General features: G+C 34.0%; 3 protein-coding genes across 4 annotated transcripts; 2 read left to right on the forward strand and 1 right to left on the reverse strand.

The window, feature by feature from the left end:
- The first annotated feature begins 1,068 nt into the window (after positions 1–1,068).
- On the forward strand, positions 1,069–2,970 carry LOC146919980 (uncharacterized). Of its 2 annotated transcripts, XM_085713367.1 has the most exons (5): positions 1,143–1,383; positions 1,561–1,931; positions 2,206–2,295; positions 2,449–2,516; positions 2,629–2,970. In XM_085713367.1, the coding sequence occupies exons 1-5, from the start codon at positions 1,293–1,295 to the stop codon at positions 2,759–2,761; spliced, it is 753 nt and encodes a 250-aa protein (XP_085569493.1). In that variant the 5' UTR covers positions 1,143–1,292; the 3' UTR covers positions 2,762–2,970. The 2 variants fall into 2 exon arrangements, with proteins under 2 accessions (XP_085569490.1, XP_085569493.1); XM_085713364.1 differs by having other exon boundaries at positions 1,069–1,931.
- On the reverse strand, positions 2,941–7,169 carry LOC146919981 (sugar transporter ERD6-like 6). The gene is made up of 18 exons (XM_085713362.1): positions 6,602–7,169; positions 6,296–6,358; positions 6,113–6,202; positions 5,904–5,963; positions 5,739–5,804; positions 5,527–5,592; positions 5,329–5,404; positions 5,162–5,226; positions 4,730–4,822; positions 4,550–4,630; positions 4,342–4,426; positions 4,205–4,251; positions 4,060–4,122; positions 3,917–3,976; positions 3,771–3,836; positions 3,613–3,672; positions 3,325–3,439; positions 2,941–3,181 (listed from the first exon to the last, which is right to left on the reverse strand). Exons 1-18 carry the CDS (start codon positions 6,800–6,802, stop codon positions 3,069–3,071), a joined length of 1,470 nt encoding a protein of 489 aa, XP_085569488.1. The 5' UTR covers positions 6,803–7,169; the 3' UTR covers positions 2,941–3,068.
- A 4,056-nt stretch (positions 7,170–11,225) lies between these two features.
- Positions 11,226–12,530, forward strand: LOC146919982 (alkylbase DNA glycosidase-like protein mag2). Its single transcript, XM_085713361.1, has one exon. It carries the CDS (start codon positions 11,293–11,295, stop codon positions 12,136–12,138), a length of 846 nt encoding a protein of 281 aa, XP_085569487.1. The 5' UTR covers positions 11,226–11,292; the 3' UTR covers positions 12,139–12,530.
- The last annotated feature ends 2,950 nt before the right edge of the window (positions 12,531–15,480 follow it).

Genomic DNA, 15,480 nt, shown 5'->3' on the forward strand with positions numbered 1-15,480 from the left:
AGATAAAATTTTCAAATCCGAGGTTGCAGAAAACATTAAAGAGTAGGAAATCTTAATCACGTAATTCTAATTATTCAAATCATTATTATGGTTTATCAAGTCATTTAAAGTCTATCTTGATCATATAGTTGATGCATATATCAGGAAGCTAGGAAGTAATGCAACATTTGAAGTAATAAAGAAGGCTGGTCACTTGGTTCAACTGGAACGACCATGTATTTACAATAGGTGCCTAAAGAAGTTTCTTTCTTCTGTTATGCTTGATGAAATAAAATAATCTAATTCACATCTATGAATATGTCAAAGGGTGTATTTGTCAAGCACATATTTAATAAGTTATTGTAGGGAGTGCAACTGAGCACTAAATTATAAGTTATTATTGTGCAAGTGTATGTTTATCCAAACAGTAATATAAATAAGGGTCTTGTTAACCGGTGCCCCGGGGCACTGGTTAAGAAAACTAAAAAGGAAAGTTTTAAAGTGAAAATAACACTTTTCATGCTTTTGAGAAGTTGACAGCGGAAGTACCAATGCAATATTTACTATATTTGATTCCTTATCCAGTGCCCTGGGGGCACTGGTTAACATTTCCCTATAAATAAACAATGTCTTAAATAAAAAGAAATACTAACAAGTGTTCTTAGGATATTGTTTAAACAACTAAAAGTGAAAACTTTTGCATACAATACTTCCTTCCTCTATTTCTCTCTAGGAATGTTTTTGTTGAAAACCAAACTTTAGTATACAAGATCATGCATGAATTTAAACAGAAAAAAAAAAAAAAAAACCATGAGGTTAGCCAATTTGTCAAGGTGGCTATGCTGCCAGCACGGCCCATTATATTCACTCGAAGTATCTAAAAAGCAAGATTAACAAGTTCATATATGGGCATTTTTTTTAAAATTAAATGTATTTATTTGTTCAAGTGATTAATGAATTTCATCATATATTAAGATATGGTTGGAGCAAATTATGATCCCACCCTTTTCTCATTTAGTATTGATTTATACATTTTTATATATCTCCACCTACTGTTAAATGACCAAAGCCTTTTTTTTTTTTTTTTAGATATATCTCGTTTTGTATATTGTGTGTTTTCATGATGAGCAAAACAATTATGACACATGCATGCCTGGTCCATATTGGGTCCCAATCGTATTCATGACTTCCTTTTAGCAAACCGAGTTATAATAAATGGAAAATGCTAGTACTAAGGCAAATCACTAGCATAGAGTTCATATTGCTTAAAACATTGCAAAGAGAAAGCTAGTGCAATCACAGGAGAGAAAAACATGTTGAACACGGTGACCATTATTTGGTCATTGATTAGTTGGACAATGAAGATGGTTGGTGTGAAGCTTTGCACAATGGAGATAGAGCCAGGTACAGTTATCAGATTCTGGGTTCCATCTGAAACCACTTCAAAGCACAAACCCGAGTCCATCTCAAAACCCCTCAAGCCAGTGGTGGTTCTCCTCCACGGCTTCTGCGGTGATGGACTTGCAACTTGGCAGTTCCAAATCATGGCATTAGCTAAAAATTACGATGTTTATGTTCCAGACTTAATTTTCTTCGGCGGCTCAATCACTGATAAGCCGGATCGATCACTGGCTTTTCAAGTCGAGTGTTTGGTGGCAGGATTAAGGAAACTCAATGTGGAGAAATGTGTTGTGGTTGGATTCAGTTATGGTGGAATGGTGGCGTTTAAAATGGCTGAGATGTATTGTGAGTTGGTTCAAGCTGTGGTTGTTACTGGTTCAGTTTTGGCTATGACAGAATCTATGGTTAGTGGCGTATTGAAAGATGTTGGGTTCTCTTCTTGTTCAGAAATGTTATTGCCATCTTCTATTGAAGGATTGAGGAGACTTCTCTCTGTTGGTGTATACAAAAACATTTGGTTTCCCAATCGTATGCTTAATGACTTTCTTAAGGTTTGTTTTTTAATTTTTTTTAAGAACAATGATATTTATTCTTTTGGTATTCTCCAATGCTTATTCAACACCTTGTTTATTTATACCTTTCTTCCTATGACATTATTGATTTATCACATCAACTTTCTTATCTATTTATCTTTAAAAATGTGTACATACTTGATGAGCATTAATGGATATAAACAATCAAATTTTAGTATTTTATTTTTATTTTTATTCGTATATAAAAACACTGAAATTAGTTATAATGTGACTTATGTGAGCATCGTTGCAGGTGATGTTCTCAAATAGGAAGGAGCGAGGTGAGCTATTAGAGGCTACAATCAATGGCTACAGAGACATCAACATCCCAAAATTACCGCATGTAATTATCTTCATATTTCGAGGCTATCACTCTCTTTTTTTAACAGAAGATACTAATACTCCTATATGTACTATATATATTTTCCAATTCTTCCAAAACCTATGTTTTTGTTATGATATTATTTAATCATAACCACACAAGTTCCCTCTGCAGAGAATACATCTTTTATGGGGTGAGAAAGATGAAATTTTTAAACCAGAGGTTGCTCGGAACATGAAAGAGTAAGAAGTTTTGATCACATAATTATAATTATTCCAAACAATTCTTAAGGTTTATCAAGACACTTAAAGTTTATTTTGATCACATAATTATAATTATTGATACATATGACAGGAGGCTAGGGAATAATGCAACATTTGAAGTAATAAAGAATGCTGGTCACTTGACTCATTTGGAAAGACCATGTATTTACAATAGGTGCCTAAAGAAGTTTCTTTCTTCCATTACGCTTCATGAAAACAATTAATCCAATTCACATCTATGAATATGTTAAGGGTGTGTTTGATAAGTAAATATTTATTTAATAAGTTATTTTAGAGAGTGCAATTGAGCACTAAGGTTCTTATGTTGTGTTAAGCAAATTTCAATAAGGCATGTTATGTTGGACTAAGGTTGTCCAAGATGAGAGTAATGTTAGACAAATTAATTTTAAACATGAGTAATTTTCTTTATAAATTCAAATTTGTCATTTTATTTAAGAAAATACAATTTTGTGATTTTAACATTTTTGATTAAAACCAAGATAGGCTAACACACATGCTTTCCTTCAATATCTATCTAAAGGAGAACTGAATTTCTTCCAATGTTCTTCCTTTTGTCTCGGGGACCCAAATTGCCGCGAAAACAACAGTAAACGCGGCTACCACGGTGTAGATTAAGAATGTTCCTATTGAAAACCAAACTTTAGTATATGATTTTGATATTGAGATTGACACCATACATACATACAAGAGCATGCATGGATGTCAAGAAAATTTTCAAAAATAATAATAAAGAGCATGCATGAATGTACTTGAAACAAAAACAAACCTCCACTACTCCAAGTCAAAAGCAAGTTTGCAGTCATTGTGATTATCCACGAAGTTAGCCAATTTGCCAAGGTAGCTATGCTGCCAGCAAGGCCCTTTATATTCACAGGAAGTATCTAAAACACAATATTAAGAAGTGAGAGGTTATTTATGTTCAAAATTGTGAAAAGATATAAGTGATCCGTGCGAATACACGAGTATCTTGTTAGTATAGCACTAAAACATTAATTGTTTGATTTATAATCTCTTATGTTTATAAGGTGAAGTGAAAATAAAGTCTAAATTTTACCTCAGACATTATAAGCCAAGGGATTGGTCCAAGTCCAAGAGAGTAGCCAATCACCATAGCCTAAAAAGAAACATTTGATAAAATTGATAAGTACTTAAACTCTTGAATTCACATGGAACAAAAACAATGTTCAACAATCTTAGTCCAACATAACATACCACAAGCCCAACAACAGAAAGTATTCCTAAAAAGCTGTATAGAGGAGAATCCTTCTCTGTAACTCCCTAGTATCAATACAATGAACTAGTTAACATAGTAATGATTCTGATATATTGAATCAACCTTGAATAATTACCTAACTAACCTCAAGATAGAATGCTATTGAAACAAGAAAAAGGCTTCCTGTCATTATTGATGAGGATATCTGCAAAAGTGATTACACATTATAGATTTTTGTTATAAATTTTTTCTATGTTCATTCTCTACGGATTTTGCATTTTGCTTAACTATTAGAAGTAGCCTTCTTCCACTTTTGTCCACCAACCAAGTAGTGATTCCAGTGACTATGACCTGGAAGAAAAAGCTGATTGTGATAACTAAATTCACTATTTTGATATTACATGAAGAAACAATAGGATATGCAAAATCAAACCTGAATAACCCCAAGTCCAACTGCAGCAGCATTACTTGATGATACTCCTGTTATAAAATGAGAAATGATTATGTTGAGAAATGTATCATTTAATGCATTGATAACTCTACAATTGACAACGGATAGGAAAACCTAACCTGCATTTAGAAAGATTGTACTTGAATAAAACAAAACTCCATTGGTTCCACTCAATTGCTGAAGTACAAGTAATCCAATCCCTACCTGCAGGATCTCAGCCAAAAGTAGTGGTTTTTTCCAATTTTCTGACAATTAAATAGTGCAACCTTAGGAAAGAGAATAGGAAGAAGAGTACATAATTGGAACCAAAAAGGAAATTTAGCATACCATTAAGGGAAACCAATATTTTTTCATCTTAAGATCTGCAAACTGGATTGTAACACCTTTTCCCATTGATTCCACAGATTTCTACAAAAAAAGAAAAGTAAAATGATTATAATATAACTTGCTCCTTGTGTATATGTTGAATCTTCTGTTTTCATTAACTCAGGACTATGAGGTAAATACCTTAATTTCATGTACTTCAATTGATATATCGGTATCAAATCCTCGTAGCACTTGCAAAGAAGTTTCAAACTCTTCTGTCATTCTCATCTTGGCCTAATTTCCCAATTCCCCACCAAACCAGGAAGGAATGAAAAACATTAAAAGCATAAAGAAAGTAAACCAGGAAGAGTAAAATATCACACCCTCCTTAATCATTATTTTTCTACGAAACACCGACAAAGACATGTCTACATTGGTGATAATTTGAGAAAATGTAATAACTAAATGTACCCATGTGCGTCAGTGTCGTATTGGTGTCAAATACTAACACGTGTTGTACACCCCTTAAATCTAATGTGTGGATGTTACATTTCTTCTTTTTCTCGAAGGAAATGTAAAACATAAAGAGATGAAAAATATAAAATTTGTTTAGTAAATGCAAGTGAGCCATACCAACCATCTTGGTGATTCTGGTATGAAAAATAATCCAGGTATTAATATTGTACATGGCAAAATTCCTGAAATAGAACAACCCATCTTTATGTTATTGTTTGATTGCAATTGATAAAAATAATGTTCTAATAACCAAGCCAAGTAAAAATAACTAGGAATTTAATTACCTAGAACTGCAAGTACTCTCCAATTGACAAAAAGGCCCAACAAATAAGCTAGCAATATTCCAATTGTTACAGATAGCTAAGTCCAAAGTATCATACACATGAAAAATAACATTTCAAAAGTACAAAGAATTAGGAAAAAAAATTAACATGACATTGAGATTAGCATTCATAATATAAATTTGAACTGTAAGTACCAACCTGATTCACTGATCCAAGGGTACCTCTCATATTTTGAGGTGAAACTTCAGCTATATAAACAGGCACCTAAACAGAAGAAAAAACAGTAAACTAGTAAAACATAGTCTAAGCAAAGAAAACATAACCGAGTAACCAGAATCAAGCAAAAATTAAGACTGAAATATCTTCGATATAATATATCATCTAACACAATGAAGTTGAAGATTACCAACCACATAAGAGATTATCCCGACGCCAAAACCTTCCAGAAACCTCCCCATAAACAAAAACGACGAGTCCTACATATAAGTTTACGAAAATTACATATTATATAACAGTAAAAACAACAGTCAACAACCAATGTCAATTTATCACAATTCAAAATTGTTGAAGCTTACTTGGGCAAAAGAGATGGCCAACCATCCTATTATATTCGGGATCGCAGCAATGATCAATGACTGCATTTTCATTTTATTAAAACATAGGAAAAATGTCATCAACTTAAAAGAAAAAAGCACGTACTAACATTAGTTATTCAATCTTACATCTAATAATTTGAAAATAATTAAGGAGGCAATATACGAGAATGATAAAGTTACTAAAATACCCCTTTGCGTCCGATGTATTCTGCCATTTGACCACTAGCAATGGCTCCCACCATGGCTCCAACATTGGATAAAGATCCAAATAGAGAAAACTGACTCCAACACAATATAAAAAAAAATATATAAATCAATAATGTTCATCCTTCAAATAAAAGAACCAATTATGAACAGAGTCAAATTAAAACCTCTGAAAGTGAGAGGTTTAGATCACTGATTATACTCTCTTGCGTTGGAGAAGTATAGCCACACTACACAAAAGCAAACATATTAAAACATGACAAAGAAAAGAGAAAGTAAAAAGTGCGAAAGTGTTGGGAAATACTTCGTCTGGAATGAAATATAGACAACCAAATTCAAAAAGTGAAATTTATTTGATATAAAATTTGGATCAAATACATTTGACTTTTTTTGGATCTTTTTACTTGTATTACATTCCGGAGAAAGCAAAAACTTAAGAAAAGTTAGTCTATGATATGAAGCAATAGTAGCACCGTGAAGCCGAATTGAAGAGGACCCAATGCAACAATGAGGACACAAAGGAGGACAGAAACAGAAGAATCTCGCATGACATATTGAGTTGAAGAGTTTAAGATATTGGATTGTTTTGATCCCATTCTGTACCAGCTACCAGTGTTAAGAAACGGTTTCTTAAGGTTGTTTCCATCTTCACAATCTTCTCTGATCAAGCTCATTGTAGCTTCAAAAAGGAGTTTAATGTACAACAAGAGAGGTAGGTGTCTTTATCCCTTGTTACTTGTGATGGTTGTTGTGACAAAAGACAATGAGATTCCATAATTCATAGACGTGACGTATTCTTGCATGGTCACATGACTAAATCAATAAAGTTTGGACACACACATAAAAAGATTCCCTCAAAATATTCAATCATCTTTTTTTATCAATTTCCTCCTTATTATTAAAAAAATACTTCTTAATGTGTGTGACCAAATACTATTTATTTGGTCATGTGACCATATTAGAATTTCTCTAATTCATATTGGATAATAAGCTAGCAGACAAGACAAAGTTTGTCAGATTTGTCAGTCTTGGACAAACACTACGTATACGTGAACTGTTAGATGTTACTTAATATAAATATAGAGAAATGATATTTTGACAAACATTTTTTGACAACTTTTGGACAACTTTCTCTCTCATACTCACATGATGTTGTTATCCTCTCTCTTTCTTTTTCTCTCTCCATTGTTTTTGACCAATAAGAAGTGAGAAAACCAAGGTTGTCAACAAAGTTGTCATTAAATGGATGTCAAAATATCATTACTAAATAATATAGACAGCATGGATTATGAAATTGTTGTTGGTTGTTTGGTTTAGTTATTTTGGTTTTATTATTAATTATAGCTAGAAGCAATTATCTATCTGTCTGTAATATAAACTAAGGAGTAATCAAATTGATATGAGCTGTTACTTGGTTAAATAACTTGTTACAAATCTTGAGTTACATTTTTATTTTTGGAAGAGCCAAGAAAAATACTACTATATTAAAAAATGATATGGCATAAGATATGCCTGGTATCTAAAACGTGAACATCAGACACCCCCCATCACAAGATACAGCACAAAGCTTCACCTACTTGCTTGAATAACAAATTCAATGATATAAATTCACAAAATGAAGTACATCACAAGTTCTTACATGTCTTGACTTACTTTTCAAAATCGATTTTGGAAAAAGTGAACCTAACATGATTTATATTTAGATTTAATAAAATAAACAGTAATAAAAAATAGTAGCCGACAGCTCCAAAATTGAAACCAACTCTATACATGTCATACATGATTATTAAAATAAAAAAATTAACACCAATACTTAGCTCGAATCCCATTCTAAATGACAATTAGATCAAGACATTATTTTTTTTTTGTCAAGTTGTCTAATGACTAGAATTCACATTTTTCAAGATGAATAGGTGGGGTGTTCGATGTTTGAACCCCGGCTCCTACATATAACAATGCATATCCCTGTCAACTGAGTTATGCTTACGGAAACCAAGACATTATTATTATATAATTAAAAATGGAAAATTCTAACAAGTTTTTTTTTTGATAAGCAAGGAACGTAGACAGACATCAAGAGGCATCATCGACGTCCCAACTAAGTTGGCACCTCGAGAGGCCTCCATCCTATGCCGCAACGCTCTAAAATTTTATTAAAAAAAGGGAAAAATAATTACAAAAGGAGGGGGGACAAGACCAAAACCCTCCAAAAAAACAAAAAGAAAAACAAGAGAAACAGAAAAGAAACAAAAAAAAAACAACCAAAAAACAGATCATGGAAATCTATAATTTGGAAGTCCACATCTATCCCTATAGAGATCAAGCCATAAAACAATAGGAATAGAGCCTAGCCAGACTATACCAACATAGGAGTGACCCATAGAAGCCAACCTATCTGCGCAACTGTTACATCTAGTATTCCAACAGAGACAATTCAGTGATCAGTGGAACCCCGAGCACTGGATTTAGAAGACTTCTTTGAAAGAACATGTTGGACCTTCAGTTTCTGCTTCTGATTTCTTGTAAGAATAAGACCTGCAGATGCGCCAGCTGCAGCTTCAGCTGCTGATCGAGCATCATACTCTCGGACTCTTTCCCACAAATCTAAACCATGTTGAATGTTCTTGCTAGGATGTACCTCTTGTCTTTGTAATTGAGCTGGACCCACAGGAATTTCCTCAAGTACATGAACGGATGTGTTGGGCAGCCTTTCTTGATGGATTTCTGTGTCAACATTTTTTTCGTAGGTGATCATAACCTGTTCTTCGGCCTCATCAGCACACAAGTTGGCCTCCACAGCTAGAAAGGCTTCAGTTGAGTTGATATCATGCGCTGGTACTGCCATAGTTGTCTGTGTTTCTACCGGGATGTCATCTGCGTGGTTAATACTTTCGTCCCCATGGGATAGGGACACTGCACCAAGCTCCAAAGTAGCCTCCAAAGATGCGGCCTCAAGTGTTTTTTGAACTGGAATATCTGAGTTCATGGATTGGTGTGTGACTGCTTCAGAAGGAATTGTGGTGTCTGCCATCTGGTCCGAATTTTCTTCCAACGGGATATTCATATTTGTGCCCATGTCATGTTGTGTAACATTGTTGTCTTCAACTGGAATATAAGATTGATGTTGCACCTCTGTAGTATCTTCCTCCGGAATATTATTGTTGCCAATGTCACGATTTGAACCTGCCAAAGTGACCGTAATATCTTGCTGAATGGGTACCGGGGCCACCTCCTTCTGTGGTGCTGCAAAAGCAAGAGAGGAACCTATTTCTGATGGATTGTCTTTGATAGGAACCCAATTTTCCTTTGGAGTTGGAACTGGTTTTTTGCCTTGGACATTTCTTTCTTTGTGCACAGTTTTGTCCTTCTGAGGATATAGCCACCTGCAGGAGGAAACATCATGGCCCAAGGTATGACAATGTGTACAAAATTCTGGAAGCCACTCATAGGCCACCTCCACCTGAAACGCGTAACCTTCCCTCTCAACCGTGATTTCATGAAATAATTGGCGTGAAAAATCCATGTCGACAAGTATGCGTGCGTAGTGCCCGTAAATGCACTTGGAAGTCGCATTATCAATGAGTAATCTTAAGACATTGTTTAAGTAATCTTAAGACATTGTTTAAGTATCTAAAAATGGGTAGGTATAGTTTTTACATAAGTGACTTATTTTTTTGAGGAATATATGTGACTTATTTTTTTGAGGGATATATGTGACTTGTATTTCAAAGACAAAATTTCTTTTTGTGAATTCCTTAACCAATGTCTTAGGGCATTTGTTAACCAAACTCATTAAAAATTGAGGTAGTAGTTATTTTGATCATTGAATGTATAACGAGTAGTTACAATAGTCTTTTAATGTATTGAAATTTCAAAATAGTCATTGATTGTGCACTTTGTTAGTTAAAATAGTTCCCGACTTTAAGATGCTTTATTAATATTGTCATATCAGTTCATATAAGTACTTACTATCATATCATTCTATATACGAAAAAAAGTTCTTGTGAACATTGAAAAATTATTTTAGTGTCGAACTATTTTGACAAACGAAATATACATCAAATATTATTTTAATATTTCGACTACTCATTACATATTCAAATATCAAAAATGACTACTCCCTCCGTCCCTTAATAAGTGAGCCTTTTGTAAAAAAAATAATGTCTTAAAATAACTGACCCATTTCACCTTTCGATGCAATATTAATTACTTTTTCTAGTTATAACTCTAAATAATGCTACTTTCATCATTCTAATTTGCATTTATGATAGTGGTAAATGCATCAATACTTGACAAAAGCACTTAAAACCATTTTTTTTTCTCCTTCACTAATACATTTGTCTTAATAAATATGAAATGAACAAAAGTGTTAAATGTGCTTAGATCTCATCCCAAAAGTTAGCTTAAAGGATGAGGGTACTTAAGCATATTTATACGCTCAACCGTCTGGGAACTTGAGCGATGTGAGACTAACAACAAACTACAAACAACTTTAACACCCACCCTCCCGCCTAGCATGGGCCTGGGTCTAATTCCCACATCGCAATCCTTAACTAGACTCCCGGGAACCTGAGTGATACTTGGCTCTGATACCATGTTAAAAATTGTGATTGGGCCTAACACAACTGCACAAAACCAGCTTGTAAGGTGAGGAGTGCCTCAATTTTATAAACTTTTATCAAGAATTCTATCTATCTGATGTGGGACTAAATCCACCCCTCAAAGCCAACACAATGAAGGTGTTGGAGGCTGCAATGAAGGCTAACCAAAGATCGCAATTTAGGCGACCAGGGGCGGAACGCAATTAAGACGGAATTTCCAACACACCCCTCATGCTTCAGCGCGACCCAATGAGTTTGAAGCGTAGACGATGCGGGAAGCCCAACAATAGATCTAGGATATGCTCTGATACCATATTGAAATTTGGGCGTAACTCATCCTTACAAAATCAACTTATGAGGTGAGAATTCTGCCCCACTTATAAACACATTATCCTCACTTATATTAGTATCGAAGAAGGTGAGAGTAGAGCATTATTCTATATATATAAAAAAGTTGGTGGGATTTAAAAAATCGTTTTTTTGGTAGATCAAGAAAGAGAGTGTCCTTTAATCAAGCTTCATTTATCTCTTCACCCCCAAATTTGAGTCTTTGACAAACAACCATGAAACGAACTCGATCTCAAATCAAATCCAACCCCACCCCCATCACCAATCCACAACCCCCAATCATCAAAACCTTAATCTCTTCTAAAATATCCTTCCCCGCCAAAAAAATCCTAAAACCCACCATAAAAAACAACGAACAAGTGAAAAAAGCACACTTTCCCCTTCTCACACCGACAATCGCAAAACCATTATCATCACAAGCCGAAATCGCCGCCGCACTCAACCACCTCCGCGCCGCCGATCCCCTCCTCTCCACCATCATCAACACCTTCCCTCCACCCCAATTCTCAAACTCAAACGCTATCACACCCTTCTTCTCTCTCATCAAAACCCTAATCTCCCAACAACTCTCCATCAAAGCATCCTCTTCAATCGAACAACGCTTTATCTCACTCTTTACCAACCAATCCTCAATCCTCCCTAACTCCGTTTTATCCGTTTCACCAGACGCTCTTCGTTCCGTCGGAATCTCGGCGCGAAAAGCTACTTACATTCACGACCTAGCAACCAAGTACGCTGATGGGTTTTTATCGGATTCATCGATAGTTGAAATGGATGATGAAACGCTTTATGAGAAACTAATGTCGGTTAAGGGAATTGGACCTTGGTCGGTTCATATGTTTATGATATTTACGCTACATCGTCCTGATGTTTTGCCTGTTGGTGATCTTGTTGTGAGAAGAGGTGTTGAGAAATTGTATGGTCTTAAGGGTTTGCCTTCTCCTGAAAAAATGGAGGGTTTGTGTGAGAAATGGAAGCCTTATAGGTCTGTTGGGTCTTGGTATATGTATAGGTTTGTTGAAGCTAAAGGGGTTTTGCCAAATCCTATTGGGATTCAGTGACTTTGGTGGCGGAAAAATAATTTTGACTTTAGTGCATTTTTGTGTATTTTGTGAATGAGAAAGATGAAAGAGAAATGATAAATAAGACGAGAGGGAGATAGTGCAGCATAGGTGAGAGATAGACACAAAGTCACCGTGGTTTTTCCTGCTTTAAAGGTAGCGGATCCGGATCCACTATGACACTATGCTAACGAATCTGTTAGTAAGTTGTATTTGTGTGTAACTTGTGTTTCAAGTTCTAACCTTTGTTATCCAGTTTTGAGACTGTGTTGTGTTGCTTCTCTTGGTCTTTGAAGATGTGACTGATTTGTATTAGGATTAATTTTTGTATTTCAAGTTTGGTGAAAAATGAAAATCAATTGGGATGGTTGTTTTTGTTTTAGAAAGAAAAACTTTTGGTGGAAGATGTTTGTATGGGGTGTTTGGTTTGGATGAATAACATCAAACTTATGGAGGGCTTTCATGAAATTTTAACGACCTTAATTTCTTAATCATATTTGGAATAATTGTGAATTTGATGTTGAAATTTTGAACTACACACACACACACACTCCAGTTTAAGCAAAAATTTACTTTTTAGGTTCATCGAATAACTATATGGTCTATACTATTTTACCAGATACATCAGTTATTCAATGATTTTAAAAAGTTGTTTTTTGTTTATAATAGTGACTAGATGATGTAGTTTTTGTCAAAATCATGGTAGCAGTAGCACTATGATTATGTAGTTGCTAATCCTAAAATGCGCTTACATTTTGTGTCAAGATATTTGTTCAACTCATGTGTTGGCTCAGTCGGGTAGGTGTAGGAGGATTCTCTCTGGTTTACAAATTTGCAAACTGAGGATATGCATAGTTTTTTAAAGGACATTGACATTGAGCATCTTGTGTATTGATGTTTTATTTAGATTATATTCCAAAAAGGAAAGACCTTGTGTACAGAGGAATGATATGACTAGGTCTGCAACTAGTTTTTGGGGCTTTGGTGAACGTTTGATTGAGTTTTGATGTGAACTATGGTGAACAGTATTGTTTAAGGTGTGTTTAAATGGTCTTGATGTAGCAGAGAAGTATGATAATGGTCTTGTTTAAGGTGTGTTTAAATGGTCTTAATGTAGAAGAAAAACTTTCATGCTGCCTTGGTTAAAAGAATAAACATGATCATATGATAATGGAGTGTCCGCTAATGTTAATCCCAGTATGCCATGTATTTGGGGCGTGAATCACGCTATGGACGGAGTGGCCACCCTAAAGAAAGACAAGTCATTTTGGCAGATATTACACACCAAACACCATAGACTTCGAGCATGGTATATTGCTAGCCTTTGTCCTAAAGTTTCATACCAGAACAGAAATAAAATTCCATTTGAAAACCACTGGTGAACTATGGTAGATTTGAAGTTTCTGTATGGAAAACATATAAAGAGGCCGGGGGATTGCCCTCAGAAGGGAGGTTACTAAAAAAAGTGATACTAAGGCGAGCGTATATTTAGGAGAGTAATAGAATTCTAGAGTGTGTTTATTTGATAAGGGATGATATCTGAGTAGTGTAGTGAGGAGCTTATATGCAATTCTGAATCATTTACTCAATGACTCTTTTTTTTTTTCTCAACCTATTGATTTCTCGCGTGCCACGTGCAAATTGAATTATAGAATTTGAACGACATAAACACCCCGTAAAAACCTCAAAAACAGGTTGAATATTTCGGATTTTAGAATTTGAATAAAGCGTGCGAAAAATCCATAGGATAAAAAAAATAGTTTTACTAAATTGGGTAGTATTTGGGTGGGAAGTTTGGGAACTGTGTCATCCTCACTAGTAGTACAATGCGTCGTAATTGTATAGTTGGACTCTTTTAAGATAAAGACAAAGACAACCATTTAAATTTTTTATCTATAACTAATATGAAAATAAATGTCCGTTGAATTTACCATTTTACCCCTAGGAGGGGCATTTTGGTAAATTAATTATTAGAAGGTTTTTTTTTTAGGGTTGGCATTTGAATTTCCATTTTTGCCCCTAACCAATTTTTTTAATTATTTTCTAATTTTTAAATTTTTAATAACTTTTAATTATTTTCCAATTTTTATATTTTTAACTATTTTTCAATTTTTCCTCCCAAATTCAGTTGCTTCTACATTGCCGTTGTGGGAGATTAAGGTATCGTTTGACCCGACTTTTTTCAAACTTCTCTACATTTTTAAGGAGAAGTTAGACCGAATACAATATCAATTAAGTACTTACCAAAAAAAGTACTTTTTTTGAACGCATAAAATTGAATGGAATGAGCTTTGACCAGTAGCTGTTGAATGTTACTTTAAAAAACTACTTCTCGACAATTTATCTCCTTTCTTCAACCTCGCGAATATATACACACATTAACGTTTAGAGTAATATTTTATGTCCGTCTGTTTGTTTTTTTGTTACGCTAATGCATATAATTTTTTTAGTGTTGCTTGGTTGAGTGCTACCTCACCAATTTTTTTTAACTATTTTCCAATTTTTATATTTTTAAAAACTTTTAACTATTTTACAATTTTTTATTTTTAACTATTTAAAACTAAGTTGATGGTTCATGGTTTTTAAGGTTTATATTTTGACATATTACAATGATTCACAATTATCCGTCATTTTACCATCTATCCTTTCAATGTAATCTTCCAGACTGAATATTACTAAGCATATGTGAAGAGACTGAATATTACTCAGCTGATATTACTTTTTTGACGTCAAAGAGATTTTTTATTTTTTAACGGTCAAATTATTAATAACCAAGTTCCTACACAAGACGCTAAAGAGTTTAATGTGTTTCTTTCGTTCATTTTGTGTCATGTAAATATTGGTGTTAATCCCTTTTTAGTAACTCTATGACAGTAGCGCTCACTTTTATAATTTTAACTAATATGTAATTTATGATGTTTTCCTGCTCTTGATAAAGCTTTAATAAATATTTTGATAAAGATTTATAATTTTTGTGCAATATTCATTAATTTGTTCATTTTTCCTTCGGAACAATTTTTTTACAAAATACGTTACTGAACCCCATGCCTTAGACTATGCATCACAAATATTTGGATTATGCGACCTTCATTCTCAAATTTACGAAGAATGGTAATATTCCGTAATTTGAACATCTATTCTTTAAAATAAGTTTTTTAAAAGTGCCTATAATTCACATGAAAGGACTCGATACTAAATTGCAGTTAATATCTGCCTTTGCTGTAGATCATGTGAAATGATTTATATACGTTGAAACTGAAAGGCAAAATGATAAAAATCAAGTAGAGAGGCATTCAACTATCTATCTGATTCAGAAGTTTGTTCACCTGAAAGGATTGAATA

Source organism: Medicago sativa, chromosome 5 (genome assembly GCF_051527215.1).
Source record: "Medicago sativa cultivar Bolivia chromosome 5, Bolivia_mono, whole genome shotgun sequence".
NCBI classification, from domain to species: Eukaryota; Viridiplantae; Streptophyta; class Magnoliopsida; order Fabales; family Fabaceae; genus Medicago; species Medicago sativa.